Here is a 25,734-nt window from a genome sequence, read left to right on the forward strand (position 1 = left end):
TCTGTATAGTACAGGAAAAGATACAATCAGGCAGAACAGGCTTGTGAATTAGAGCAGACTGTGCTGGATTCCCAAATACTTCCTACTTCATGGTGTACCCCTCTAGGGACTATCAGCTAGTCTTGTGAGCAATGTCACTTAGAGGAGCTCAAGAGACAAACTGCCCTGAAACTGCTGAAAATGAAAGCTGACGGAATGTAAACAGGGAGAAGGAGGAGAGCATCAGGGGACACATTGGTTTGGAGATACAGGAATGTGCAGAAGCTGTGCTGCATTGAGAAATCTATTTGTTTAGGAAAATGTTTGCTCCTCTATTATCAATGATAAATCCCTCATCCAGTGCCTCATCTTGAAGACCTCTCATTTACTTATTGAGTGAACATGTGTCAGCAGTATCTCTGCATAGGCTCCGTGTTTCCTGCCTTGTAAACTCTGCATAACAGAATTGAAACTCCAGGTGCTGACTGCCTCCTGGGTGTTACCCAGCGATAAGAGTCTGAAAGATCAGAAGTGTAAAAGCTCCCTCCTGAAGTGAGGTCTTGTGGTCTCAGGGAGGTGAGGATGTGCCTGTTTAGGGCAGCAGGGGCAGACTGGGTGTCCCTGGAGCCAGGGAGCTGGTACAGGTGCTCAGGCAAGGTTAGATGCATATTAGCCATGTGTTGCACTGTAAGTCGGATGTGTTCTGGCTGCCTTTCCAACTCTACAACACAAGACCTCTTTCTCTTGCAGGTCAATACCGAGCACAGGCCAATCAGATAACTGAGGCATTGCCTCCAGAAGTCAAGGTCAAAGATGACCTTTCCCTCCCACCTACCATCAACAGCTATCCTTTCTCCTCCTTCATTAAGTCACACTTCCAGGTGGGAACTCTTTTTGTATCTCTTTATTGCTTCCCCACTGGGGAGACACACTAGTTCTAGTAACACCAGGAACAAACACTATGTTTCTGTCCTTTCGTTTCTTTGTAGAAGACAGATTTCCCACCCCCTGGTCAGCCTCTGCAGCATCCCTTAACCCATCTGGAAGCTGAATACCAGGGAAGCGCGCTTGAGATCAACAAACTGGTAAGAGATGTTTTTCTTGACAAGAGCCTTATTAAAGAACAGGTGGGCATAAGACCATGCCTTTATACAACAAGATGCTGGTGGTGGCTACTGTTCTTACAATACACGGTGTGTTAGGACAGCAGAATAAATTGCTCCTTCTGGGCACTGGAGCAGTCTGGCCGAGATCATGTGCAGTCCCTTAGGGTTGCTGCGTTCTTGGTGAGGCATAGACCAGCCATAGACCAATGGGATCAAAGTGAATTGCCTGGTGGTGTAGCCTCCAAATTTGGCAGGACATATAGGAATTAGTCTGCTAGGCCTAGTTTCCCAATATTCCAGATTCAGTAGCAATGACAGTATAAGGGAGATCTGTCTTCTCAAGCAGTTACTCTTATCTGTCAGTCATAAAAAAGTTTAATTTAACCCAGATCTTTTCCATGATGTGGTTTATAGTAAATATATTGATTGTATGTCAGGCACACAGTTGCGTCAGTACACAACAGGGGACAGTGAACTGTGGTATAAAGGCTGGAAAAAGGCAGGGACTTTGTCATCAAGAAAACTACACCTGGAACCACACCCTAATTCTGTAGTGTTTGTGTGAGGGGGATGGTGTTATTTCATCTCTGTGGATGTGAAACATACATTTCTTCTTAAAAATGGTAATATTAACTCTCTGAAAATAGAATGAAACTTCAGATAATTTCTAAGTAAATCTGGCAATTCTTTTGAGAATTACGTGTAATTAAAATAAGCCTCTTAGGAAAGGTAATACCAAAAATCAGTTGTTTTGTCCTAATGATCCCAACTATAGAAGAGCATAAGATTCAATATAATCTTGTGAATAGGATTGTGCTTAAGCAGACTAATATTATTTTTCCTGAAGATCAATGATAATATTTCTCCATTGCTAATCAAAAACCAGACCAAATTATTTCTCTGGCAAAGGCCAAAGATTTGCTACATAGGGATTTGCTACAAAGAATTCCATGAGAACTAAACAACCACTATCTCCTGTTTTTCTTGGTGAATCTCTGACACGCTTAGTCCATTAACCATTTTAAGAAGTGTTGTTCTCTGAGGAAAAAAAAATAGGCCATCACTCATAAATGTTCTTTCCAAAGCTGTCCATAGTACATTTTAGAAAAATTTCAATCTTATGACATATTGAAGTGTAGGGGCTGAAAAAAATTTTTCTGTACCAAAGGGTGAGAAATACAAACTACAAAAGCATCCAAGATGTTGATATGCATAGCCAAGAAGCTGAATCATTGCTAAGTGAGTTGGTTGAGACACCACATCTCATACTACTTGGTATAATATTAACTACACCGAAGTCTTCAACATTCAGTTGTTAGACAGCGTTTCCTCATGTCTGGTGCTCTGAGCTTTTCACAAAGATCAGCTAAGTATCAATTTCTTCTACATATTTTTACAGCTACGCAGCCTGTGGGCTCAGACACAGTAACAAATAGCCTATGGTAACTTGCTTGTGTATCTGAGCTCTGCCCAAAGAAGGGAAATATTTTGCCCAAGAACAAATTCTGAGTCAGAAGCATAACTAAGAAGAGACTGAAGTCGTCCCGACTTTTAGTCAGGATCCAATCTCTATGAACCCAGCCTTCCCAATTCCCCAGAAATTAGGTGGTACACAAAACCTGAGAATAGATCCCGATCTGAGTGTTGGCTACTCTTCTTAGGCTCACACACCCCCTGGTGCCTACAACCCAGGTTGTCATCTTAAAACACAGTTTGGAACAGAGGGTTACATCTAGAGCGCTCTCTTTTTTTTTTTCCCCCCCCTCTGGATGCTTCTAGATTTTGCGGTTCATTGGTGACAAGAATCTCCATGGCTGGCAGGAGGTACTTCTGGGCAACTACATTGCTGGGAGAGGTTTGAATAATGTGGCTCTGCGCAATGAAATCTTCAGTCAGGTGGTTGCCCAGACATGGAAAAACCCAGACATGGAGCACAGCCAGCGAGCTTGGGTCCTGATGGCAACTTTGCTGAGCTGCTTTGCGCCTTCACCAGCACTGGAGAAGCCGTTGCTGAAGTAAGGAGGAGAAAAGACCTAGCTACACCTTCATTAAGGTTAAGAGAAATGAGCAGTGTGCTAAATGCAGTTGCCTTTTCCTAGATTTGTGTCAGATCATGGCATGGAGGGCTACAATGCTGTTTGCCAGCGCAAGATCCTGACAGCAGCACAGTACACAGAGGTAGACTCTACATTCTCTCGGGCCTATCCTCCCACTCAACTGGAGTGGACAGCAAACCAGAGGAGAGGGAAGATGGTGCTGGATGTTCATACCTTTAATGGTAACTCGTGCTTCTGCCCTTCTGCTATCTTCTAGTCTTCTAGTGTGTAAGATTTTTCAGCTGGGCTCTGTGTCCTGCAGAATTTAGGTGTTGCTTTGGGTTCTCTTGGGGAGGCTGTGTGTACTGACTTTCTTTTCTGTGCTAGAGGAGAAGTTCTCAGCTGAGGTGGAGTCCTGGATGACTGGGGAGCAGTATGCAGGCTGGCTCCTGAGTGCAAGGTACTGCCAGAGGATGGGAGATCTGGGGGTGTGAAAGAGGCTGTCACTAGTTTTAGGGTTCAGACTGGTTGGGGCTGCAGGCTAGAATTTATATGGTCAGATGTGGAATAACCACTCCTTCCCCACCCCAGCTTGTGCTCTCTCCTTTGCCCTTCCATCTGTGTGCATAAACTGCAGGCCTCTTCAGGAACAGAGGAGTCACTGGTGTGATCTGTCAGAGCAGATTCAGAGAAAAGATGATATAAAAAAGAACAAATCTTGAGTGATTCTAGGGTTTTTTTTTCCTGACCCTGGGCACTTAATTTTTGATTCGCACCCTGAATCTTAAGGACTTAAGCTAGGATAGACAAGGCAAGAAGAAACCGAATGCATTGGTTTTCTTTCTCTCCATTTTCTCTGTCTATCTGGACACCTTTTCTCTCCTTCCTTTCCCTGTTACCAGGGGCTGTGATAAGAAGTCTCGAGGGTGGTCTATCTCCATGTTTACTGGCAACACGTGGCAGGACCTGCTAGGCTGTGACTTTGTGCTGGACCTCATCGGAGAAATGGAGGAGGCCAGCAACTTCAGCAGCCCCTCTCAGTCAGCTGAGTACCCCATCACTCCTGAAAGGGACAGAAGCTTCCTCCAATACTCTGACCTGGATTCGTAAGTCACCTAATACTCCTGCCCCACCACTCGTGGCCCTGTCGCCCAGTGGCTTGTCTTTCTCTCAGCACTCTGTACTGTCCTCATCTCATTTTCCTCTTCAACAGGATCCCTCCTGCTCCAGAAATCCGGGCCCCTACCTTCCCACCACCTAGCCTGCCTCCAGAATTCAATGATCTCCATCCAGGTAAGCCCTTGCCCATGACTGTGGATGGCACTGGGAAGGGCCACATGGGCCCCAGGCAGTGAATCAAAGCAGAGGGGGAGACAGGTGATTCTCCTCGATGTAGGGCAAGGAAGGGCTCCACTCCAAAACATGACTGTCTAATGCTCCTTACCTGCCTTGCCTTGTCTCCATACTTCTCTCTGCTCTTAGATCCAAGATTCAGAGATGACCTGAGGACGCCTGTAGGCTTGGATCACTATGTGGATGATCTCTTCAGCACTGTGCTGCATCAAGGCTCCAGAGTATCAGTAAGCCCCTTTATGTTCCTTCTTACTTTCTCTCTGTAGCTGTCCTCTCCCTGTGACTCTCTCAAGCATGCCTCTGCCTATTCACTCTGCCTCTGCTCAGCTCAGATATGCCTTTGGATGGCTCTGCCTCTGTGGAATCTATCTGAGCTGACATAACTGTTGTTTCTTGATGCAGGATATGGAGAACAGGGAATTTCTGAATGGACGCATGAAAGGAGGTGGGAAGATTGGACCCACACAGAGAGGAATCTTTCCTTCTACAGGTCTGTAAGGGGATGGGGGCAGCTGGGAACACCTGTGGGGTTACATAATAAGCTTCAGTGAGCGCAAGTCAGGGAGTCCCTTAAATGCTAATAATTGCATGGGTCAGCTGATTCATGAAGAGCATTGGTCTTTAGCGTAGGTCATCAGAAGTTGCGCTCCTCGCCCCTGGGTGCTGGGAGACAGATGCTTTGGGGAAGCTTGTTCTGCTTTTAATTTCTCTCTCGAGTTGGTCTTGAGGTCAAGGTAACAGGTACCTTGCTTCTGACCCAGGCCATCTCTTCCCTAGGCCAATGCTCATAAGTCCTGTATTCAGCTTCTATTCACCTTGTGCTTTCACAAAATAATTGCTGCCTTTCTCAGGGAAGGGTTTTAATCTTTCTTATTGCTTCCTTACAGACTTTCCCATCATCTCTAGCTATTCCTTGGGTTAGTAAGTCTGAACCCTACAGAGGCTCTGGTTTGTGTGTTTGGTTTCTTTTCCTCCTTTCTGTGGAGCTAAGACTCAGGCATTTTCAGTAGGGTGGAGTCAAACACCAATATATTAGTGACACTGAGAAATCTGCCTGCATAGGAACACACCCAGCTGTGTCAGAAAGGCGGGGAATGTCCTGTTCAGATCATAACTGAGACTGGAACTATTTTTGGCTATTGTAGAGATTCTGGGGCATGACAAGCCCTATCACTCATGTGGCTGCTTAGATCAGTGAGGAATGTGAAGATTTCTCCATGGCATCCCTGAGCTGTTCTCACTGGCGAGGACATCATGATTCAGTAGACCTGTGCTGTGTGTTGGCTCACTCCTAGCTGAGACTGATCTCCATGCCCTTACTCTATTGGCTTTACCTTCAGTGGGATTTCTGTTTTGTGGCCTCATGTGGGACTTGACTGCTGAGAGCAGAGGAATTCCTTGCTCCCCACAGTTCCTTCACATGATACAAAATGCCACCCAGGCCAGGGCTCATTGTTCATTCACTCTTGCTACCAGCTGCAGAGACAGATATGGATGTGGCAGTCCCAGAGATTTTTGCCCATCCCTCAAGAGAAACCCTTCTCTGTAATCATACACAGGCAGGAGTTATTTATACGTTTAGTCATGAAGAATGGTGGTGTCCTAAGCTAGACTGCAGAAGCAGGGTCTGCATATTGCTATCGTAGTGTGGCAGGTCACATATTTCTCTTTGGTTTCCTTTTTCCACCTGAGTTTTGCTGTGTCCTGCTGTGTGTGACGAGATAAACTAATCACATGTCCCTGTGGTTGGTGCATGTGGAGAGAGCCAGAAGTCCCCAGCCTATGCGATGTGCTCTGTGGGACCGATCAGGGCCTTCTCATCTGCGATTCCCCAAAAGCACTGTGTGTATGGTCTTCTAGGCTTCTCTGGAATGACTCAAGCACCAGTTTACCAGCCCATGCCTTCGATGATGGGGATGCCAGCAGCCATGCCTATGATGCCGGCAGCTGGTGGGATTGCCCCTGTGCCAGGTAGTAACACAGTGTTCCAGTAACTCCACAGGGGAAGAGGATGGGAGGGTGGGTGTCGTCATGGAGCCTCTGCATTTGAGTCTCAGTGAACACTCAGCTCTGGGCTGATGCTCAGGCACTGTGGGGAATGATTGCCTGTGGGTTTTGCACACATGTGTGTCTTCCACAGCCATGGTTATGCCCCAGCCTGTGGTTCCAGCTGTAGATCCCAATCAGTTAGCAGCACAACAGCAAGCCTTTATCAACCAGCAAGCCATGCTCATGGTGAGTGGAAGGGACTGGCTGGGAGGGCCCCAGGAACTGGGGAAGAACAATGCACTGGTATATGTGCTTAGAAGAGGTTAGCTATGTTCCCATCTTGCCTTAGACCTGCTCTGTAACACTCTGTGCTTCTGTGCTGGGTGTTAGCTATATAAAGTTGGCATTATTTAAGACTGCAAAACTGGGAACCCCCTTTTTGCTCCTTTGTGTACACGGGGACACTGAGGCACCATAGGTGAGTGAAGTAGCAGGGACAAGAGCAGGACCTGAGAAGCCTCAGCTGTAATTCCCATGTGTTTTAAAGCTGGGATTTGCTACAGGTGCAGATTGGCCATGTTCTGCTTTCTGTACAAAGTCTTGTGAGTGCATGGAGGCCCCAGGCTACCTCACTGGTAGCTGAGTCTTTGGGGTGTTGTTGAGAGCTCTGCATACTTGGCTAGGTGAGAGCTGACTCCCTGGGCATGCCTTGTCTATAACAGTGGGAAACTTGCAGTGGACTGTGTAGATGTTCTGTGATTACCAGCGAAAGAATGGGACAGCCTGACTGGTGGCTGGTGGTTTTGTGTAGCCTAGAGCTCACAGACATTGCAATTCCTTCCTGCAGGCCCAGCAGATGACCCTTCAAGCCATGAGCATTTCCCAGCAACAGCAGCAGCGGCAACAGTCTCTTGCAAACTCAAGGCCAAGAGTCTCAAGCCCACCACGAGCCCAAGCCCCTGCTCCAGTGTCAACCCCAGTCCCAGCCACTTCCCCAAAACCCAAGAAGCATCCCAGCAGCCAGAATGCTGCACCACCAAAGGCTCCAGAACCGCCAGCTAAGGCAGAAGAACCGGTATGAAAAACACACAGCGGTGGCGAATTTGGTTTGAATTTCATGATTTGTGTTTGCTCTGCTTCCCTCACAGTGTGGCAGTGGTTTGGCAGAGAGCTGTGACTACCTATGATACTGAGGCCTTTCAAACTCTGCTTGATGAGTCTTTAAGACACAGGATCAAACCTTGGTGGAATTAGCTCTGTGGAGGTTTGGCTACAGAGTTGGCTGATCTAAATTTTTCCATTGGAAAATTCATCACTCTGAGTTCTTTATCTTCCAGCAAGCTGTCTTGGGCCTCTAACATATTCCTCCTTCTCTGGACTCGGTTGATGATTCCTTGGGTCAGAGACAGATCTCTTGGGACACTCCCAAGATGGGGAGAAGTTCTAAATCAGAACTTGACGAGGGAAGATCACCTCTGAACTTAAGGGCACTATGGAGGTATCTGCTGGCTAGTGCTAACTAACCATGTCGTGAACTGCTTGCAGGTTTATGACTACACAGAAGACCAGTTCTCCGACAGTGATGATGATGATGATGACTATCCTCGGGAAACTTTCCAGCAGAAGAGAGAATATTTTCAGAAGATGGGTGGGTATCTACCACTTTGGGAATTTCACTCATCATAAAACTTTGTTCTGCAGCCTCCTTGGCATAACAAGGTGTTCTTGTCTCCCTGTCTGGAACCCAGCTGATCCCAGCAGAAGCTGCTGGTGCTGTGTGTAGCAGGAATTTTGGGTGCCCGCTCAGCTGGCTACAATTCAGATTGTGAGATGTTGTATTGCCAGTTTTCTAGAAATCTTTGGGCTTGTGACTCCCACACCTTCCTTTGCCTCTAGAAAGCATAGGCTTCTGCTGACTGATACAAGGGTGGGAACTATGCCATTAGTAGTAGGTTTTGGCTGTGGGTTTCACTAGCTCAGGTCCCCCTTTCTACACAGGAAAGCAACATATCCGAGTGAAGAAAGTCAGGCCTCCTTCCAAAACCTGGACCCCTCCAGCAAATCCCCAGCCAAAGCAGGAGGAGGAGAAGGAAGAGGAGCAGGAGAAGACGAAAGAAGAGAAGCCTAGCCCTAAAACAGAGGCAGGTAAGATGCTGTGCAGTGAACACCCAGGCAGGCTGACAGGCAGGAACTTTCCAGGAGCATCAGACCAGGATATAGCCAGAGGAGGAAAGGATCTGGCTCTTCTGGGAGTCTGCATGAGGGGAGGGGAGGGGAGGGGAGGGGAGGGGAGGGGAGGGGAGGGGAGGGGAGGGGAGGGGAGGGAGGGGAGGGTGAAAGGCCTGAGCTTTGGGAAGTGGGATCACAAAGCAAGGCAATGGAAGACCATGGCCAGTCAGCCTAGGGGTGAAAGACAGGGAGCTTCAAATGAGATAAAGGGATTTCTCTTGTGTCTTTGCTGGTCTGTTGGTTAAAGCTGTCATCCCCAATAGCTCCTGCTTCCCCTTTGCCACCTCTTGAGCCAAAACCAAAAAAGCAGACACCAAAAGTGAAGAAGGAGCCACCTGTAGTGAAGCCTTCAGGCCCCAAGACACGTCCTGAACCCAGCCGTGAGATCCGCAACATCATCAAAATGTACCAGAGCAGGCCAGCCCCTGAGCCCCAGCCTATCGAGCCTGTCAGGTGAGAGCGTGGGATCCAGCCAGCTGGGCAGGAAGATGAGTGGGACTATATCCCAGCACTGCCACATGGCTCCACTGTGGCCACAACCCTTCTGCAGCCCCTGTAACTGTGTTCCCCATTTCCTTGCAGAAGAGTGTCCAAGCCATTTTTGAAGAAGAATGACCCCAAAAATGAGGCTCTGGCCAAGCTGGGAATGATGAACCTCCCATCTCCCAAATCAGTGAGTTCTTTGCTCCCCAGTCACCTTAAAAGCTCAGCAGAGAGGGCCTGTATAACCAGTCCCTAACAGGTTGGGAGCTACCTGGTAGTGCAGTAGCAGCCAGGTGATTTCTTGTTGGGTTACTAGATAGCTGTGAGCTCATACCATGGTGCTGCCCATCCTAGACTAGGTTGCAGTCTGTAAAGTCTGAGGTCCTGAAGAAAAGGCTCTGGAGCAGCAAGTCCTGTTGTGGTATGTTTAAGGCTGATCTGGAAGCAAGCAACTCATGTTCCCCATATTTGGCACCAAGTCTTGGCCCATTAATGTATTTTTCTTTCCTTCCCAATTGGAGGCTTCATTCTCAATTACTTGGTTCTCTGCACCTGGGTTTGGTTGATCTTCATCTGTTTAGATCATGTGTTGATTTAAAGTTCCTGATATCCCTGTTCATACAGATCTTGCTTCCAGAGTTGGACTGCTGCTCTAGGGATGATTTATAACAGCGGTGTCAGGACAGAGCACAGTAATGCAGAGAATGACTGGGTCAAATGGTTTTGCTGTCTTGCAGCCAACTCCCCTGCCACAAGAGAAGACACCTCCACCTCTCAAGCCCAAGCCAGGCTCAGCTTCCAGCTCTATCAAGGAGAAGCAGTTGCCTCTCCTGTCCATCTTCAGCCCAGAGGGTACCCCACCTTCTGCTCCCCCTCCTCCCCCACCATTGCCTTCGCCTCTCCTGCCTGGGAGCCCAGGCTGGCAGGAATCCACTGGGAAGGGTGAGTGCTGACTTCACCCAAGGAGGATTTGGTAGTGGGGGATGAGGAGGGGACAGGGTCGAAATCAGCCCAGTGGCCTAGGAGTGTCACAGCACACGTTCTGTCATCGGCCAGCTGGCCAAAGTCTGAGTGGGCTGTGTGAAATCAGAGAGACTGTCGTAGTTCCAGTCTGGCCCAGTGATCAGCATGGTACTTCCCAGCTCTAGCTCTTCCCTTTCTTCCCAGTGCAGTGCAGGATGTCAGGCACAAATGATGAAGGAGGGGCTGGGTCTCTCTGAAAAATGCAGCTAAAACCAGAAAGGACCTTTGGGCTACAGCTTTATCAAGGTCCCGTCCACAATATGTTTTATTGTTTACCTGAAGCGTAATTACTTTATCAAAGCTGCAATTCAATGGATGAACTTTAGACCAGGGAGGAATGGGAAGCCAGGTGTTTTACCTTCTAGAGCCTCTGAAGGGTCCTTAGAGAGAAGCTGAGGAATGAGGGAATGTTTCTTAGAGGGAGAATGAGAGCCTGGGAGACCTTGGGACATTGGCTGCATAAAGAGTGTGTGGATGTTGTCCACCTAAAAAATGGCATAGCTAATGCTTCTCAGCAGTAGTTTGGAAGTGTTATTCAGTCTTAGGTTTTACTTCTGAATTTCCATAATTCATTTTATACTTTGCTGCTATTTTGGATATGTACTAAAGTATTTCAAGCTGTTTAAAACACTCATCAGCATCACATTTTATAACATGCAAGGAACAGTCAGCCAAACACATTACTGAAGGACTCCATCCTGCAGCAACTTCCCTGGTATAAAAGAATTGCCCTGTTTTACTCCCCCTCTCTTTTAAAAAATGTTTCTTTAGAAGCCCTGTGAAAGTAAATCAAAGTAACTGGATTAGCCTGAAAAATCCCTATGTGCTTTTGAATAGAGATATAGAAACAGCTGAACTGTGGGATCTACTATATTTCTTGTCTACGAACTCTGAAGTTTTGAAAGTTGGGAGTGCTTAAATGAAGACGTTCCTACCTCATAAAGCAATGCCTTTCAACTGTTGCCTTCAAACTGAGCCTGTCTTTAATAGATCTCCTGCAGAGAGAAAACCCAGTGAAAGTACTGGGTGCCTTGTACCAGAACCTTGCAGTCTATTTGTAGCAGCCTTTTTATAATGAAATAAAGTGAAACTTGCATCTTCAACCTTAAGCACAGGGGTAGTATTTTGCCTGGGATGCTGTGTGCTCCTTATCTCTGGAGTGTTTCTATTCTGGGCACTGAACTTTGTGGCTAATACAGCAAGTACAAAAGCTATCAGAAATGCAGGTACTCACATGATGACTGTTTTGTGCACGCATTGACATTAGCTGATCACTGACCTTCAGGAGGGTTCCTGACAGTAATCTTCAGTCAGGCATGTGGCACTGTCCCCTTTCCCTTGGTAGCAATCCAGCAGGTGGGAAGGTGACCCTGTAGTCAGCAAAGCCCATCTTCACTGCTCTCTCTCCTCGCACAGACTCTGCTGTAACAGTAGCAGATGATGAGGGTATCAAGACCCAGCTGTACAAGCTCACTACCAGTGTCAGCTTTTCCTATGCCAACCCTGCCTGGAAAATCTTTCTGCGCAAAGAGGTACAGTTCATTAGCTGAGGGCTGGCTATGGGGGGAGGGAACTGGTCCTGCATTTGGTTAAAATCACTCTTTGTGATAAGACACCCAGTGTGATATAAGAGCACAAAGATAGTTCTGGGAGGAGCTCACATGACACAGGAGTTGGCCGCAGGGGATCATCTCATAGGAGAGCTGGGTCCTACTCTGCCTTACTGACTCTTGTGTCTCAGTTTCTCTACCTGTCCTTTCCTTCCTCTAAAGCACTAAGAAATCTACAAGTAAAGTGAATTTGTTGTTACCTGGTGCTTTCCTGTTAAAATAGTACAAATGTGTTCAAAAACAAGTATTGGAGAGTGCACTGAACTGACCAGGGGTCATCCCATAGTCTCACCAATTTACTTTTGGTCCTTCGCTCCTGGTCCTTCTGTTCACATTCACAGTGTCTCTTCCCTGCCTGTCCTTGGAGATGAACTCACTCCTCTCTGGCAGTAGGGCATATGGATTACAAAGCATCCCTGGGGAGCTATTTCTGCAACATCTGTAACATCACTATTGTTTTTATCCTCCTCTTGCAGGTGTTTTACCCCAAAGAAAATTTCAGTCATCCTTACTGTCTGAACTTGCTGTGTGAACAGGTATGTACTGGTGTGTGACTCAAGGCCTGTTGTCTCTCTGGGGACAAACCACTCCATAATTACATTGCATATGTTGCCTTCACTTCTGCATCCCTAGCAGTGTTAGTCTCTTCTCCAGGTCCATCCAGTCAAGCCCCTGTTTACTCCTTTCTGAAACTCAGCCTGTTGAACATCCTCGGATGCTCCAACACAATCAGATGTGGCCTTTTTAATGGAAGCCTCTGTTTCCTTCCTCTGCAGATCATGCGTGACACCTTCTCTGATTCCTGCTTTCGGATCTCCAGGGAGGAGAAGCGCAAGATGAAAGACCTGCTGAGTAATTAACAGCCCCATCATCCCCTCTTCCCTGTGCCAATCCCAGATTTTGGCCTGAAATGAGAAACTGGCTTCCAAGCCCTTTCAGGCAGGACTTAGGAGAAACGTTTGTCACTGCAGCAAGAAAGTGCATTTGTGTGTACTGTGTAGTGCTGTGTAGGAATATTTGTTTACTCCAAATGGTCAGAAAATGGCCCTGAAATTTCTCCAAGCCAGAAAAACTTAGTTCTGATATGTTTATTGTGGGGAGAGGAAACTGAGGCCCAAGAAAGCGATTTTGAGTTGTTTCAAAATCCAACTGTCTTCTTTGACAGGAACTTCATGGGGGAGACAAACTAGTAGTAGACTCGTGTGTGCAAGCAATGTCGTATCCTTTTGCCTCTGCATGTCGTTTGCTGCACTGTAATCACTGAGCGGGGCTGGTGGGAATGAGTCCCTGGGCAGAGGGAGGCTTGGCCATCTTTGTCTTACTGAGAAAGTATCTGCTTTGTAACCCTGCTAGTGGAGTTCCGGGTTGGCAACGATGTCCAGTCCATTCAGGAGGATGGGATAAAGAAGAGGATTGTACTGGCTGCTCGGGATAATTGGGCTAACTATTTCTCCCGCCTTTTCCCAGTTCATGTGAGTCTTAATCATCTCACCAGACTGTGGGCTTGCTTTAGCTCTGTGGCTCTAGTTCACCTGGGATCTCCTTCTGTCTCCCTGCCAGGCCACGTATCACTCATTCTGCTGCTCCTTCTGTACCTTGCTGGGTTTGACCCTGTCAGCCCAGGGTACCTCATGGTACATGTGGTAGCATCTTCTTCTCCTGCTGCATCCTATCCAGGTGGGATGGAGCCTTTGATGCTCTCTGCTGTCCTTCCCTTACAGGGTGAAAAAGGAAGTGATGTCCAGATCCTGGGTGTTTCTCACCGGGGTGTGCGGCTGCTGAAGGTAGTGAAAGCAGCTGGCTATAATCCTGAGCACCTGAAGATTCTTCGCAGCTACAGGTGAGCAAAAGGGCACTGGTTGCTGCAGGCTAATAACTGTCACTTGCAGGATGCTTTCAGAGTGTTAGGAGGCAAACTGAACAGGTGAGCTCAGAAGTCCCTGGTTGTGCTGTGCTCTCTAGGATTGTCCTAGGCCAGTTGTGGCTCACTGATCTTTCTGATGAGTTTGGCCTTTCCATTTCCTTCCTACCTTGTGCTTTGCTTAGAGTAAGTGAGCACTAGGTGCTCCACTCATGTCATCACAAGGGAGGTCCTCAGCATGGTACAGTCAGTGAAAGCCATGAGCTATTACTGTTGTAATCCAGCGCTGGTGAAAGGCCACTCTCTGGAACATGCTGAGGCCTGTCTCCATTCTCAGTCCTTGGAATGAGCTCCCATCCCTGTGATCTGCATCCCTACCTCTGGCAGAAGGAGCCTGAGCATGCTGGCTGTGTTCTCAGTTTTGCAGATGTGCTCTCAGTGGAAATGAAGGGCAGTGATGCCCTGGAGTTCTCTCTGAAGACAGAGCAGCTCATCCTGCACTCTCCGAAGGCTCCATGCATCAAGGCCATGGTGGAACTGTTCATCCAGCAGCTGAGGCAGGTGAGGGAGCGGCTGTAGTGCAGTAGGGCATTAAGGTGGTTTCCCACATGGACTTGAGAGGGTCCATGGGTTGATGTGCTCTGAGTGCTTCACATCCTGGGCATGAGATTTGACCTCCCCATTGCTTTTTCCCCAGGATACCAACTACGTTGTTGCTCTGCGCAGCTACATCACAGATGACAAGAGCCTTCTTAGCTTCAAGAAGGGTGACCTCATTGAGTTACTGCCCATGCAAGGCGTGGAGCCAGGTGAGGGAGTTTGTGGAGAATGGCAGGAAAGGTGGGGACTGGGTTCAAGAGCCTGCTGGACCCATGGTGCCCAGAAACTCTACATGCTGCTGTTGAATAAACCAGAGGAAAGCAGATGGTTAAGGGCTGGCATAGTCAGCCTTCAGCTCTGCCATATCCTGACCACAACCCACCTTGTTCCAGCTGCCATAGTTATAAGGGATGTTATTTTAGACTGCAGGAAAGCCTGGTCAGTCTGATGCTCTCCTTTGCCAGTAGAATGCTTAACTGCCTGTTTCTCTTGGTAACAGCCATGATTCCTGACTCTCCCCTGTTTCTGCAGGCTGGCAGTTTGGCTCCACTGGTGGCCGCTGTGGTATTTTCCCCACCAGCCTGGTGCAATTGGCTGCAGCCCCTGATTACCTCAGCACCAGCATGGACAGAAGTGGAGGGCTGCAGAAGAGCATGAAAGCTTCCCCAGAGAGCAGGAACACCAGCAGGGAGGTGAGTTGTCCTTGGGGAACTTCTAGGGGCTGGGTTCTGTGGGAGCTGCCAGGGTGGGTACATGGCCCTGGTAGTGTTTGACCTCCAAGGTTAGAGGGAAGAAAATGACTGCTTAATCCTTGCAGATAGAGACACTCAAATACTATCACAGTGGGAGGGGGAGGCACCCCACACAGATGAGGCCTTCCCAGGTCTGGCAGGTGAGGAGAATACACACTGCAGCTCCTCAGCTGACTTTTGAGGGTGGGTTTGGTGCCTGTCCCTGCAGAGTTCTGTTCCCAGCCTGACATCAGAACCCAACAGCATCATGTTAGTCCCTGCTGGTGATCATTATACCATGATGGACTTCGCAACAGCCTACTTCCGAGAGGCTCAGTCCATGTGAGTAGGCTGTAGTCCCTCCTGAACAGGCATACACAGAACCTGTGGAGCCTGATTCACACCAAGCCATTTCTGGGGATATTTCTTGGATTGCATGTTCCTTCTCCTCTGTCCAGGCAGGGACTGAAGGGGACACCTGCTGAAAAGAAGATTGTAACTGACCTGGTCCAGCACACCAAGGTGAGCCCAGTATCTCCCCATGGCTACACCCAGAATCCCAGCTCCAGCATTGCCTCTAGTTTTGTCCCCACATAGCAAAAGTGCAGAGGGCAGATCCTTGGCTGCAGCCTCTGGAGACATGTAGGTGCCCCTACTTTTCAGTGCTGCCTGCAAGATACTGGGCAGTCATGTCTTTCGTGAAGCCTGCAGCACAGCTCTGTGTGATCTGTCTCCCCAGCTCACCCTTGTATTCTGGCCCTGCAGGTCCCAATCCAGGAGTCTTTGCTGCGGTACTCTGACAGTGAGCTGAATGAGCTTGCTACAAAGAACTTCAAGAGTAAGTACCTTCCTAGGACACAAAAATGCAGAGGCTGGAGCGGGGGTGAATGGGATGGCCTTGGTGGTCACACATAAGCATTATGGGGCCCAGAGCAGGGAATGAAAACTGCGAGAGGAGGGCCCCTCCTAAGGCATTTCTGCAGTTAATAACCATCTGTGTCCATGCTGAAAGCATCCAGCAAAATGCTCTTTGCCTCAAGTGCAAAGTGTTCAAGAACACACACTGCCTGGGCTGATGCTCCACGAACTACACATGTCCAGTGCAAGCCTCGTAATAGCCAGTGGAGCAGAAAAGCTTTCAGGACATTTTCTATTCTACTGCCTGCCCCATGGCAGGATCACCTCTGCTTAGACCTAAATGCTCACCTTCGCTTTGCAGCTCTGATGCGGTTCATGGGAGATCAATCAAAGCTCAAGAACCAGAATGAGGTTAACTGCATCTATGAAATCCTTCAGGTTTGTGACCTTCCCCTGGGCAAGGTACTGAAGTACCAATGGGAATGAAAGGCCAAGACCTTGTGAAGGGAGAAAGCAGGGAGAGCTATAATGCAACCTCCTACATGAGAAAGGGAGCTGAAACAGAGAGGCTGATTAAAAAACATGGGGGTGAGGGGTTGCATGTAAATGGTTTCCCTGGATATCACTGGATGAGAGCACAACCTGCTTCTCCTTCTTTGGGCCTAGATAGCACTAGAGACCAGAGGCTGCAAAGCCCAAGCTTTAAGCCAGACTGGCAGAGCTCTGGAGCTGGGAGAGGAAGGGCACAGAAATGAGCCGGGGCCTCTCTGATGCTCTTGTTTCCTCTCTGATGCTGTCTTCTCTCTGAATGCAGCTGTGCAAGGAGAAAGAGAATTTGCATGATGAAGTCTACTGCCAGGTCATTAAACAGGTCACCCACAACCCTAACCAGTGAGTACCAGCACTGTTGGCTCCTGTGCATGTACAGCTGCAGGGGAACTGTCTGCTTCACTGCACGTCACCAGGCCCAGGGCAGAGGCTGTCCCCTAAAGATGTGTTGTCCCCAGCTGCTCAGATGCTGGGGTTTTTGCTGAGCACTCAGGAAATTTAGCCAGTCACTGGGTTTGGCATTTTCACTTCAATGGATGTTTGTCCTTGTATCTCTGGCTGCTGATACAGCTGGGCACTGGTAAACATTCCTGGTAGCTCCCAGTAGTGTGCTGCTCAGAGCCCCAATTTCCTCAACATAGCCCTGGGGAACTGATACAACAGGGACTGGCCTGACCCCACACTGCCCTGCAATGTGGCAGCAGTGGCAGCAGAGTGGTCTTGACTGTTCCCTTTCTTTCTGCTGTTTGAATAACTGAATCAGTCCCTCCCTCAGCATAAGAAACCTCTGATCAAGGGCCACCACCTCATTTTCTGCCACCTGCCATAGGTGTTCAGAAAGGCAGAGGCTCACTTTGAGCTGCTTGGAGCAGGAATTGTCTTGTTCTGAGGTGCTCACAGTTCTTTCTGTTCCACAGGGAGAGCGTGCTGCGTGGCTGGTTGCTCCTAAACTTGCTAACTGGGTACTTCCTCCCTTCTAACATCCTGATGCCCTATGCCACCAAGTTTCTGCAGCTAGCCAGCAGTGATCCATCTAGCACCCACCATGGTATGACTGTTTCTGTGTCCTGTAAAATAAATGTCTGCCCCCTTGTTATTAAGGTCCAGTGGTCAAGGAAAGAAGAGAGGATTCAGGCAGGGACATGGTCCAATGCGAAAATCTCCTTATCCTGTTAGGCAGGAGAAATGAGTGGGGTACTGGGGGAGCTGAACCTGCAGGCAAGAGCCTGATTTGTATCTCTAGTCTTTCTGTTTGCAGAGGTCATTTCCCATTATGTCTTCACCCAGGCAAGGTGGAATTGTGTCTCTGAGGCTTAGGCCCAGTTTGACAGCTAGACACTGGGGAAAAGGCAGGCTGTGGTCTCCCAGAGTCATCAGCTGCGAGGTATTTGGGGTGGAATCCTGACAGAGAAAAGGGTTCTAGTTCTCCCATCCTATCATTCCTTTGTACTCCTACTGCCCTGGGCGCTGTCTGGGGCTGGCCACTCATGATTTGGATGTGTCCTGGCAGAGCAGAAGATGAGGTCAAGTCTCTTTGCTCTCCCAGCAGCAGCCCTGGGTTAAATTCAATACAGCCAGGATGACCCAACAGCATAGGAGACAGTGCTTAGTCCTCTGTTCGGCTCAGCACATGAAGCTTTTTCCTTTTCCTGCAGATATAGCCAAGATCTGTCAGAGCAACCTGCGGAAAAATTTCATGTACGGGGGCCGTCGCCACCTTCCTTTCCCTGTGGAGATAGAGGCATTGCTGGTATTGAGGGGCAGAGAAGTGGGGATGTTGGGAAGAGAGGGAGGGCAGAGGTTTGCCAGGAGCTGCCATGAGCAGTGCTACAGGGGCGGGTGTGTTCCAAGAGAGGTGTCTGTCAGGGCATTGGGAAGTGCAGTGCCATGGAGTAGGCAGGGGTATGGGCAGGGAAGAGACAGGTATCATGGGCAAGCAGTGGAAGGCAGAGATGAGGAGGAAGAGGGAGAAACAATTGTGGGCTGATGGGATGCATGTCTTGCTGCCTAAAGACTGTCCTTTGCAGAAGGGTCATGGTGCCCGCCGGCTAGTGATACTGATGCCTGGAGGTGTGGAATACCTCACCAGAATCAAGACATTCACTGTGAGTTTTCTGCTTTGAATTTCTTCATTGATCCGAACTCTGAACCACACCAGGGAACTCCCTTATCTCTCAAAACCTTGGGTTTGGCCTGTGCTTCCCACAGTGCTGTGACAATTTCCCACTCACTTCCTAGGAATCCCTGTAGCAGTATACCTCTGCAGGGCCTGCACAACGCTGGGATGCCTCACCCAGCTTGCTTTGTGCAGTGGCCAGAGCCATACTGCTGCCCTCCAGCAGGCCCAGTATGTCTAACTGCTCTGGGGCTGCTCTGGCCTTGCCTGGCCTTGGTATTTACTTGCTTCTTCCCTTGCTTCAGGTGGCCAAGGAGCTCTTGCAGGAGATCTGTGAGCAGATGGGAGCAGGCGAACAGGAAGAGATACAGGAATTTGCTCTTTTTGCCATCAGGAGTGACAGCAATAATCCTGGCAAGTAGAGACTAGCACCTAGCTTCTTAAAGGAGTTTCTCCAACAGGGAGTACCATGGCTACTGTTTTGGATAGTTCCCCCACACTTGCTGGCTCTGGGGAGGTTCCTCCTCAGCAGTTTCCCTCTGTACTAGGGTTGTACCTTCTCAGGGGCTGTGTTGCTTGTTCCTGAAAGAGGTGTGTGGGCCCGTGTCCCTCTGGAATGGCTGATGTTTGGTGTCATAAGGGCAGGGTGGGATAGAGGTGTGCAGGAAGGCTCCTGTCCCAGGCCACAGAGCTCAGCCCACTCTCTCAGCACCAAGAGTGATGACCCTCTCTCTGTGTAAACATGTAGATAAAATGGTGAGGCCGATAAGATCGGAGGAGTATCTTCATGATTACCTGCTGGAGGACAACTTGGTCACTGTGACTTTACGCAGGCTCATCTGGAGGACACCTCTGCACTTTGAGAACAAAATTTATACTGATGTCCATTATGGACAGGTAAGCAACAAGGCCAGTGTGAGCACCAGGAACGTCCCTAGCAGGGGCAGAGCTGGTGCACAGGCCAATGGGAGTGTCCTATGGGGGCTGGAGAAGGGGAAGGGCTTTGGCTGATTGATTGGTACACTGTTTCTGGGAATGACTAATAACTGAAGCTATGGATGCAAGGCAGGCAGTGCACCTGTAGCCTTAGCCTGTGAGCTGTACTGCTCCAGACATGGTTTGTGCCATTCTGCACACTTCCTGAGCCCAGAAAGCCTTTGCTTTCATGTTATCAGCCTGAGCTGGATTTGTTAGCAGCAAGGCAGGATGTGGGTCTCTGCAGGCTGGCACTGCCCAGGCCTGCCTGTACCTTCTGGCAGGTTTAACAAAGGCCTCTTTGCTGCACTGTCTCGCAGATGCTGTGGGATTACCTGAATGGGAGGATACTGTTGAGCCGTAGCAAAGAAATGGAGATGCAGGTGGGCATTTTGGCAATGCTCCAGCACTGGGCCAAACCAGAGCAGAACAACTCTGCTCTCTCCAGGTATGTCTGTCCCAGGGTGGGTTTCTATCTCTAATGGCCATCTGCACCCCAGGGGTTACATGTAGGTGCCTGGAGATACTCTCTGGATAATGAAGGAATGGACAGTTCTGGAGAACATAAGCTACTAATTAATGTCACTTAGTGACTGACTCCTGCCCATAATCAAGAAAGTTCACCTCCTAATCACACTCCTTTGTCTCTGATCCACATTTCCTTTCCTGACTCCTCCCAACCTGAGGGTCATGAGGGTGCCAGAGGCATTTCTTTTGACTGCCATGTGTTTGTAATACCAAGAAGGAAGTGCATGAGCTTAGAGTTGGGATGAATGCTCCTTTGTTCTTTCTCACAAGTGCCAGAATTTTTAACCCTGCACACCTGAACTCTGTACTGATGCCTAATGGGAATGAAAGTGTCCCTGGGTACTGGAAAGCTTCTGTCCTGCAGCCCCGAGCTCTATTTTCACACTCCTTCCTTCCTGTATCCTTATGCACTTTGACTCAGATTTGAGATAATGTCTCCATCAGCTCCCCTTACAGCACCAGCAGCAGGGGGTAATGGTGTAACCCTGCTGGGCATGGGGAACTCTGCTCTGTGTAGTGCTTTGGATGCAGAGGAGCAAGACAGGGTTGGAGTAAGGTGGCGTTCAGCTGAGATTGCCTGTGAAAGAAACACCCCGTGGCTTTACTTCCCTGCCACAGTCCTTATCTGAAGAGCTCCTGTTGTCTCCAGAAAGAGGGATTTCTCTCAGCGCACTGGTCAGTGGTGCCCAGCCACCTTCTCTGTGGAAAATGGTGGTCTCACTGTCTCTGATGTTTTCTTCCACGTTATCCAATTCAGATACAACCTGTTGTACTCTTCCCCTCTCCCTCCACCCTTGGCCCCAGCCACGCAATTGAAAACCGTTGCCACATCCCCTCCTTCCTCCTAATCCCCCTGGTTGATCTTTTAGCTGGGCAGGGGGTGAATTAGATTCTGCTTGTTGGCACAGGGAAGAGCTGAACGAGTACACGCCAAAGACCCTGCAGTCCTCCATCAGAGTCCAGGCTCTGGAGAGCCATGTCAGCATGCTGCTGAGAACCAGGCAGCCCCTCCAGCCAGTGGATGCAAAAATCCAGTTCATAGGTGAGGAGACATCCAGATCTGCTGGAGTTGTCCTTCCTGAGCATGATGGAATCTGCTCTGAATGCACTTTTGGGACAGTTCCTGCGGTTGGCGACGATCCTCGGAGCCTGGAATGGGCCATGGCATAGAACTCCCTGGCAGCCTCCCCCTGCAGACTGGCACTTGTTCCCAAGCATGGTGATCATGGTAGAAGTTTCACCTCTTTTGTAAAAGTCTGCAGTAGATTTTCAGAGCTCTGTACAAGTTGTGTTTTAATTGATATTCTGGCTGCACGTCTATTTTCTGGTCAGAAAAGAACGGGACATCCATTCAGGCTGCTGGGAATTGAGTATCAGCAGCCTGGGTGCGAGGGAGAAGTTGTCAATCTTACTTTTTAACGTAGAAAAGCTTGGGAACACTTGCAGCTTCTGACCGTCTCAAGTTGGTGCAGTAGATTGCCGGCTGGAAGCTGCTGCCTGAAAGCCACCTTTTGCTTTCTTACAGAGCACATGATGAAATTGCCTTTCTTTGGCTACAACATCTACTTTGTTGAGAGAGTCAGCGATGACACAATCCCTGTGCCCTGTTTCTTTGGTGTGAATAAAGAGGAGATCATCGTGGTGGATGACACCACTCAGGTACGCCAGACACTTCCTCTCTGGAGTCCAGAGCCCTGATGTCTGTCAGATGTTAACTTTGACTTTTAGAAGAACTTGAGCAGGAAGAGACTGTATTTACCTGCATCACAGCCACGCTAACAACAGCCCTAGCCCAAAGCAGGTGACAAGAGTGGTAGAAGAGCTAGTACTGCCATATGCTCTTTTGTAAGTAAGTCCAGTGGTCATGCTAACAAGTGCAGATCACATTCCTGGTTGTCCCAATCTTGCAGAAGTTCTAGGGACACACTGTCAGCAGGAACCTGCCCTGTACTCTGTACACACTGTCCTGTGCCCCAGTCCTTGTCTCACCTTTCAACAGGCTGTAGAGGTGAATCCTCCTTGGTGAGAATCAGATGGTTTTATTTGTAAGGACTGCACCAGAGAGTTTTGTGGCTTTTCTCCTTACACAGGCAGTCTCCTGCGTCATTCCATTGAAAGAGCTGCAGAAGATGCGAACCCTGCGGCCTGTCTCTGATGGTGGCCTTCCCGGCATAGAACTGAACTATGGCTCAGCTGCCAGCCCCAAGACTATGTGGTTTGAACTGTCACAGGTGAGATCTGCCTGGACCTACAGCTTCTTCCTGGCAACTCAGAAATTGCCCTCCACTGCCCAGCTGAGTCTCTGCTAAGAGACAGTACTACTGCTCTCTTCTGTCCCAGAGGTGGATGGGGGCACTGCATTTCCCAGGCCCCAAAGCAGCTTTGCCCCAGCACGACCTGGTGTTTAATTATGGAAAGTGATTTATGGGAATATTTAATTATGAGAAGCAGCCATTGTGGAGGCAGAGGATGACTGATACCAATTTGTATTTTGACAGGCTAAAGAAATGTATCACACAATTGTTGTCATCCTGGATAAAGCAGAGTTGCACCACCAGAGCCTAAGAGGAGACTGACCAAGCAAAACAGCACTATTTTCCTTTCTCTGAGCTCATTCAGTGCTCCCTGCCGTGTCTTCTGGAGAGGACTCTTCCAAAAGACTTCCATGACCTCAGAAAGCTGCTTTCTAAGACTGCCACCACAGTGTTTGTTGATGGTCTGAACCGTCCCCTCCTGACCTGCCATTCAGTCCCCAAGCACTCTTCCTTGAAGCCATGTATGCAGTGGCTAAACCAACCACAAGACACCCTTTCTACACCATTGCTTTTTCAGAGCCTGTCTCAACAAGAGCAGCTGAACAGATGCAAGCAGTTGCCTTCAAGCTATGCAGTGTGGGACTCTTCTTTTTTGAATTAATTAACAAACATGACCAAAGACTGATACTTGCTAGAAATTTGTACATCAAAATGCCCACCTGAGGCTATGAAACGACTGCACTGGCTGCTGCTGTTTTCCACAGGCAGCTTTTTCTCTGTTATTGATATCCAAGAGGCCCTATATCAGGATTTGTGAAGCAGGAGCTTGTAGAAAGCATCTTAATTGCAAAGCAGATCAGTGTTAATATACAGTTAACACATATGCTGGGGCACAGATTGAGCTGCAATGGTAAGAAAGTTTATTGTTAATTAATTTCTTACTGACATAATTATAGGCGTATGTTTCCCTCTACTATAAAGAAGTCAGTCACATCCATGCAGCTGCCATACGTGAACGGTGGCTCCATGCCCAAGGAGAAAGCGTATTCAAATGGAACTTGTATTACAGTAGAGGAGTGTCCTGGGTTGTACAAAAATGCTTAATTTATTTTTATTGCTACAGCTATCCTACTGAACTGAAAAGTATCTGCACTTTAGGAGATTGCAATAAAATAATCACATAGAGATGTTTTGAAGCTATGACATGACAGATACTGGTTTACATCTAACATGGGAAGATTGACCTGCAGGTAACTGGCAAAGCCTGAGGAAAAGGTTGTCACTGTTGGCTGGGAAGGGGATAGATCTGAGGGTGCTCATTGCAAGCCACGATGCACAGCCAGTTCTTGCTGGTGAGCTGATGTCAGCAGCAACTACAGCATCTTCCCTGTCAGGACCTTCCCTTCACGTGCTGCTCGCTGTGGTCTGCGAGGTCTTAGCTGAAGCATGTTCCACCCTCCCCCTTCAGCAGTGGCTCTACGTAAAGCACCACAGTGACATGAAAGAAAGGAATAGAGAAAATAGCTGAAGATTAACTTATCCTTATTTCCCCTTCTCTTCCTCTGAGCTTTTGCTACCTTACTTAGAAGCCCAACTCATTTGGTTAGAAATGCCCCATATTGTGATAAAGCACTTTGTCACACAACCGCCTGACTTAACCAGCCCTTTTGGGAGCTCCCTGCTTTACAAGATAAACAAAGCACTTCTGAGAAGTTCACCCAGGCAGCAGCTGAACTCTATAAACACTGAACTCTGGACAGATAGTAGACCCTCTTAAGTGGTTGATGAAACAGGATTTTTAATGGGAAGGTAAAATAGAAAACAGCAGGCAACAGCTGAAAAACACTTCTATTGCAGAAAGGGCTTTTTGTAAAGCCCTTTGTCCTCTAGTGAGCAGAGAAAGCTGAACACGAGTTACTTTTGAGTTAAACATTTCCTGGTTCTAGCTGGAGAAGTCCTGCAGCTACAAAGGGGTGGAGGTGGCTGCTGGCACATGCTTCCCATCCATCCCATCCCGCTGGCATTTATTAACTGTCTGTTCAGATAAGAAATGAGCTTTCGTGTCTATGTTCAAGTGATGGAGTCTTAATGTATCTTAGACCAGCCTGTAGGACTGAGTGGTAAGAAAAAGTTCCCAGGAAGAGTCCACAGCAGCTATAACACTGTTTTATTGTCAGTTCCACACATACCCTTCAGTACATTTAAAAAAACCAAAACATCTGTTGAGTACAGCCATCCAAAAGCCTGTCTGATGGCCTCTCAGGCTGCAGACTCCTCTAGCAGCACCAGTGCTTGAGGCCACCAGCCTTCACAGGCATGGAACAAAGGCAGAACCCAACAAAAAGCCAACAGAAAGGGCTTGGGCCAGGGAATCAGGTTCTTTCAAGCCCACTGATACCCTAAGGCCCAGGTCCTTATATAAATATAGCAGCAGAGACACCACAGTGTCAGCTGGAGGGCCACAGCAGTACCTTAACCAGTCGTAACAGCAGCATCGCCCTCTGTATTGCAGAGTGTGGGTGAGGCACAGGGAGCAAATATGGCTTTAGGGGTTACAAGCAAATGCTGGAAAAGTGTTGGCAACCTTGGTGCCACTACTGGAGAGGTTAATACTGAAAGAACATCACTGCTTAAGTTAAAGGGCAGGCAGAACTAGACAAAAGTAAAAAAAAAAGCTCAGATTAAAAGAAAAAGAGGAATCTGAGTTTCTCCACCTTCAGAAAGTAAGCATTGCCTGCGTGGTAAAAACAAATCGCTCCCCTCCTGCCCTTCAAGGGGAAACATTCCATCCAGGAACTCAACCATCGAGTGGTCATTGGCAGCCCTGAGCAAAGCATGTGAACCTGTAGCGTAAGGCTTCTATTGGTAACACTGAAACAAGAACCAAGAGATGGGGAGCGAGGGGAGGAGCCCTCTAGGAAGCAAGGTGCCATCCCAAAGCAGAGTCCCAAGTGGAAGTCTGAGCCTTTCCCAGATTGCTGCAGGGAGCAGAGGCTGGAGACGCCGCAGAACATCCGAGGCAGCAGCCCGTAACCTACCCAGCAGATGCAGACTTCACACCTCTTGGCAAGAGGTACTAGAGGGCTTCAGCGCCCTCGTTACTGGAGAAACTCTCCGTAAGTTCACAGAAACGGGTTTCCTGGAATTGCATGTCGCTAAGGACAGAAGTGAGCAAAAATGCAGTAGGAAAAGAAAGCTCATTTCTGCAGTTTCATGAAACTCTCCGTGGCTGAGTTCTTCAAGATCCCCCGGTTGTGCTGCTGGAGGAAGGAGGACAGCCAACACGATGCAAGGATCAGCTCTCTGAGCTTTGCAGCTCCTGCCAGTCTGTCTCACTCTCACACCTGACCCTTGTTTTGAAAAACTCCTTGATGAGTCTCTGTGCTTCCTCCTTCACTGCAAGAGAGGAAGCACCACCTTTGAGATGACACTTAAGACATCTGCCCCCTCTAA

The 25,734-nt window shown here is 48.5% G+C and overlaps 2 protein-coding genes across 8 annotated transcripts in view; one reads left to right on the forward strand and one right to left on the reverse strand.

The window, feature by feature from the left end:
• Nucleotides 1-23,484, forward strand: part of MYO15B (myosin XVB) — a 45,873-nt gene extending 22,389 nt beyond the window's left edge. The window contains exons 32-72 of the mRNA XM_074847238.1: nt 10-94; nt 730-860; nt 969-1,064; nt 2,865-3,100; nt 3,185-3,363; nt 3,509-3,581; nt 4,024-4,227; nt 4,335-4,414; nt 4,604-4,701; nt 4,877-4,964; nt 6,335-6,445; nt 6,615-6,709; nt 7,311-7,538; nt 8,009-8,111; nt 8,462-8,608; nt 8,956-9,145; nt 9,278-9,365; nt 9,913-10,117; nt 11,615-11,730; nt 12,285-12,344; nt 12,585-12,660; nt 13,162-13,280; nt 13,530-13,648; nt 14,089-14,230; nt 14,367-14,478; nt 14,801-14,961; nt 15,230-15,342; nt 15,459-15,522; nt 15,766-15,838; nt 16,220-16,296; nt 16,673-16,749; nt 17,325-17,455; nt 18,063-18,157; nt 18,435-18,512; nt 18,829-18,925; nt 19,272-19,420; nt 19,819-19,946; nt 20,935-21,068; nt 21,552-21,685; nt 22,117-22,257; nt 22,525-23,484. Coding sequence (XP_074703339.1) covers nt 10-94; nt 730-860; nt 969-1,064; nt 2,865-3,100; nt 3,185-3,363; nt 3,509-3,581; nt 4,024-4,227; nt 4,335-4,414; nt 4,604-4,701; nt 4,877-4,964; nt 6,335-6,445; nt 6,615-6,709; nt 7,311-7,538; nt 8,009-8,111; nt 8,462-8,608; nt 8,956-9,145; nt 9,278-9,365; nt 9,913-10,117; nt 11,615-11,730; nt 12,285-12,344; nt 12,585-12,660; nt 13,162-13,280; nt 13,530-13,648; nt 14,089-14,230; nt 14,367-14,478; nt 14,801-14,961; nt 15,230-15,342; nt 15,459-15,522; nt 15,766-15,838; nt 16,220-16,296; nt 16,673-16,749; nt 17,325-17,455; nt 18,063-18,157; nt 18,435-18,512; nt 18,829-18,925; nt 19,272-19,420; nt 19,819-19,946; nt 20,935-21,068; nt 21,552-21,685; nt 22,117-22,257; nt 22,525-22,602 — 4,911 coding nt within the window. The 3' untranslated portion in view covers nt 22,603-23,484. The remainder of the gene's footprint in view (nt 1-9; nt 95-729; nt 861-968; nt 1,065-2,864; nt 3,101-3,184; nt 3,364-3,508; nt 3,582-4,023; nt 4,228-4,334; nt 4,415-4,603; nt 4,702-4,876; nt 4,965-6,334; nt 6,446-6,614; nt 6,710-7,310; nt 7,539-8,008; nt 8,112-8,461; nt 8,609-8,955; nt 9,146-9,277; nt 9,366-9,912; nt 10,118-11,614; nt 11,731-12,284; nt 12,345-12,584; nt 12,661-13,161; nt 13,281-13,529; nt 13,649-14,088; nt 14,231-14,366; nt 14,479-14,800; nt 14,962-15,229; nt 15,343-15,458; nt 15,523-15,765; nt 15,839-16,219; nt 16,297-16,672; nt 16,750-17,324; nt 17,456-18,062; nt 18,158-18,434; nt 18,513-18,828; nt 18,926-19,271; nt 19,421-19,818; nt 19,947-20,934; nt 21,069-21,551; nt 21,686-22,116; nt 22,258-22,524) is intronic.
• Nucleotides 23,485-24,431: 947 nt separating this feature from the next.
• Nucleotides 24,432-25,734, reverse strand: part of RECQL5 (RecQ like helicase 5) — a 39,212-nt gene continuing 37,909 nt past the window's right edge. For 6 of the 7 annotated variants that reach the window (XM_074846897.1, XM_074846901.1, XM_074846896.1 and 3 more), the window contains one exon: nt 24,432-25,698. In XM_074846897.1, coding sequence (XP_074702998.1) covers nt 25,577-25,698 — 122 coding nt within the window. In that variant the 3' untranslated portion in view covers nt 24,432-25,576. The remainder of the gene's footprint in view (nt 25,699-25,734) is intronic. The other variant, XM_074846902.1, reaches the window with a different exon arrangement.

This window comes from Strix aluco, chromosome 21 (assembly GCF_031877795.1).
Source record: "Strix aluco isolate bStrAlu1 chromosome 21, bStrAlu1.hap1, whole genome shotgun sequence".
NCBI classification, from domain to species: Eukaryota; Metazoa; Chordata; class Aves; order Strigiformes; family Strigidae; genus Strix; species Strix aluco.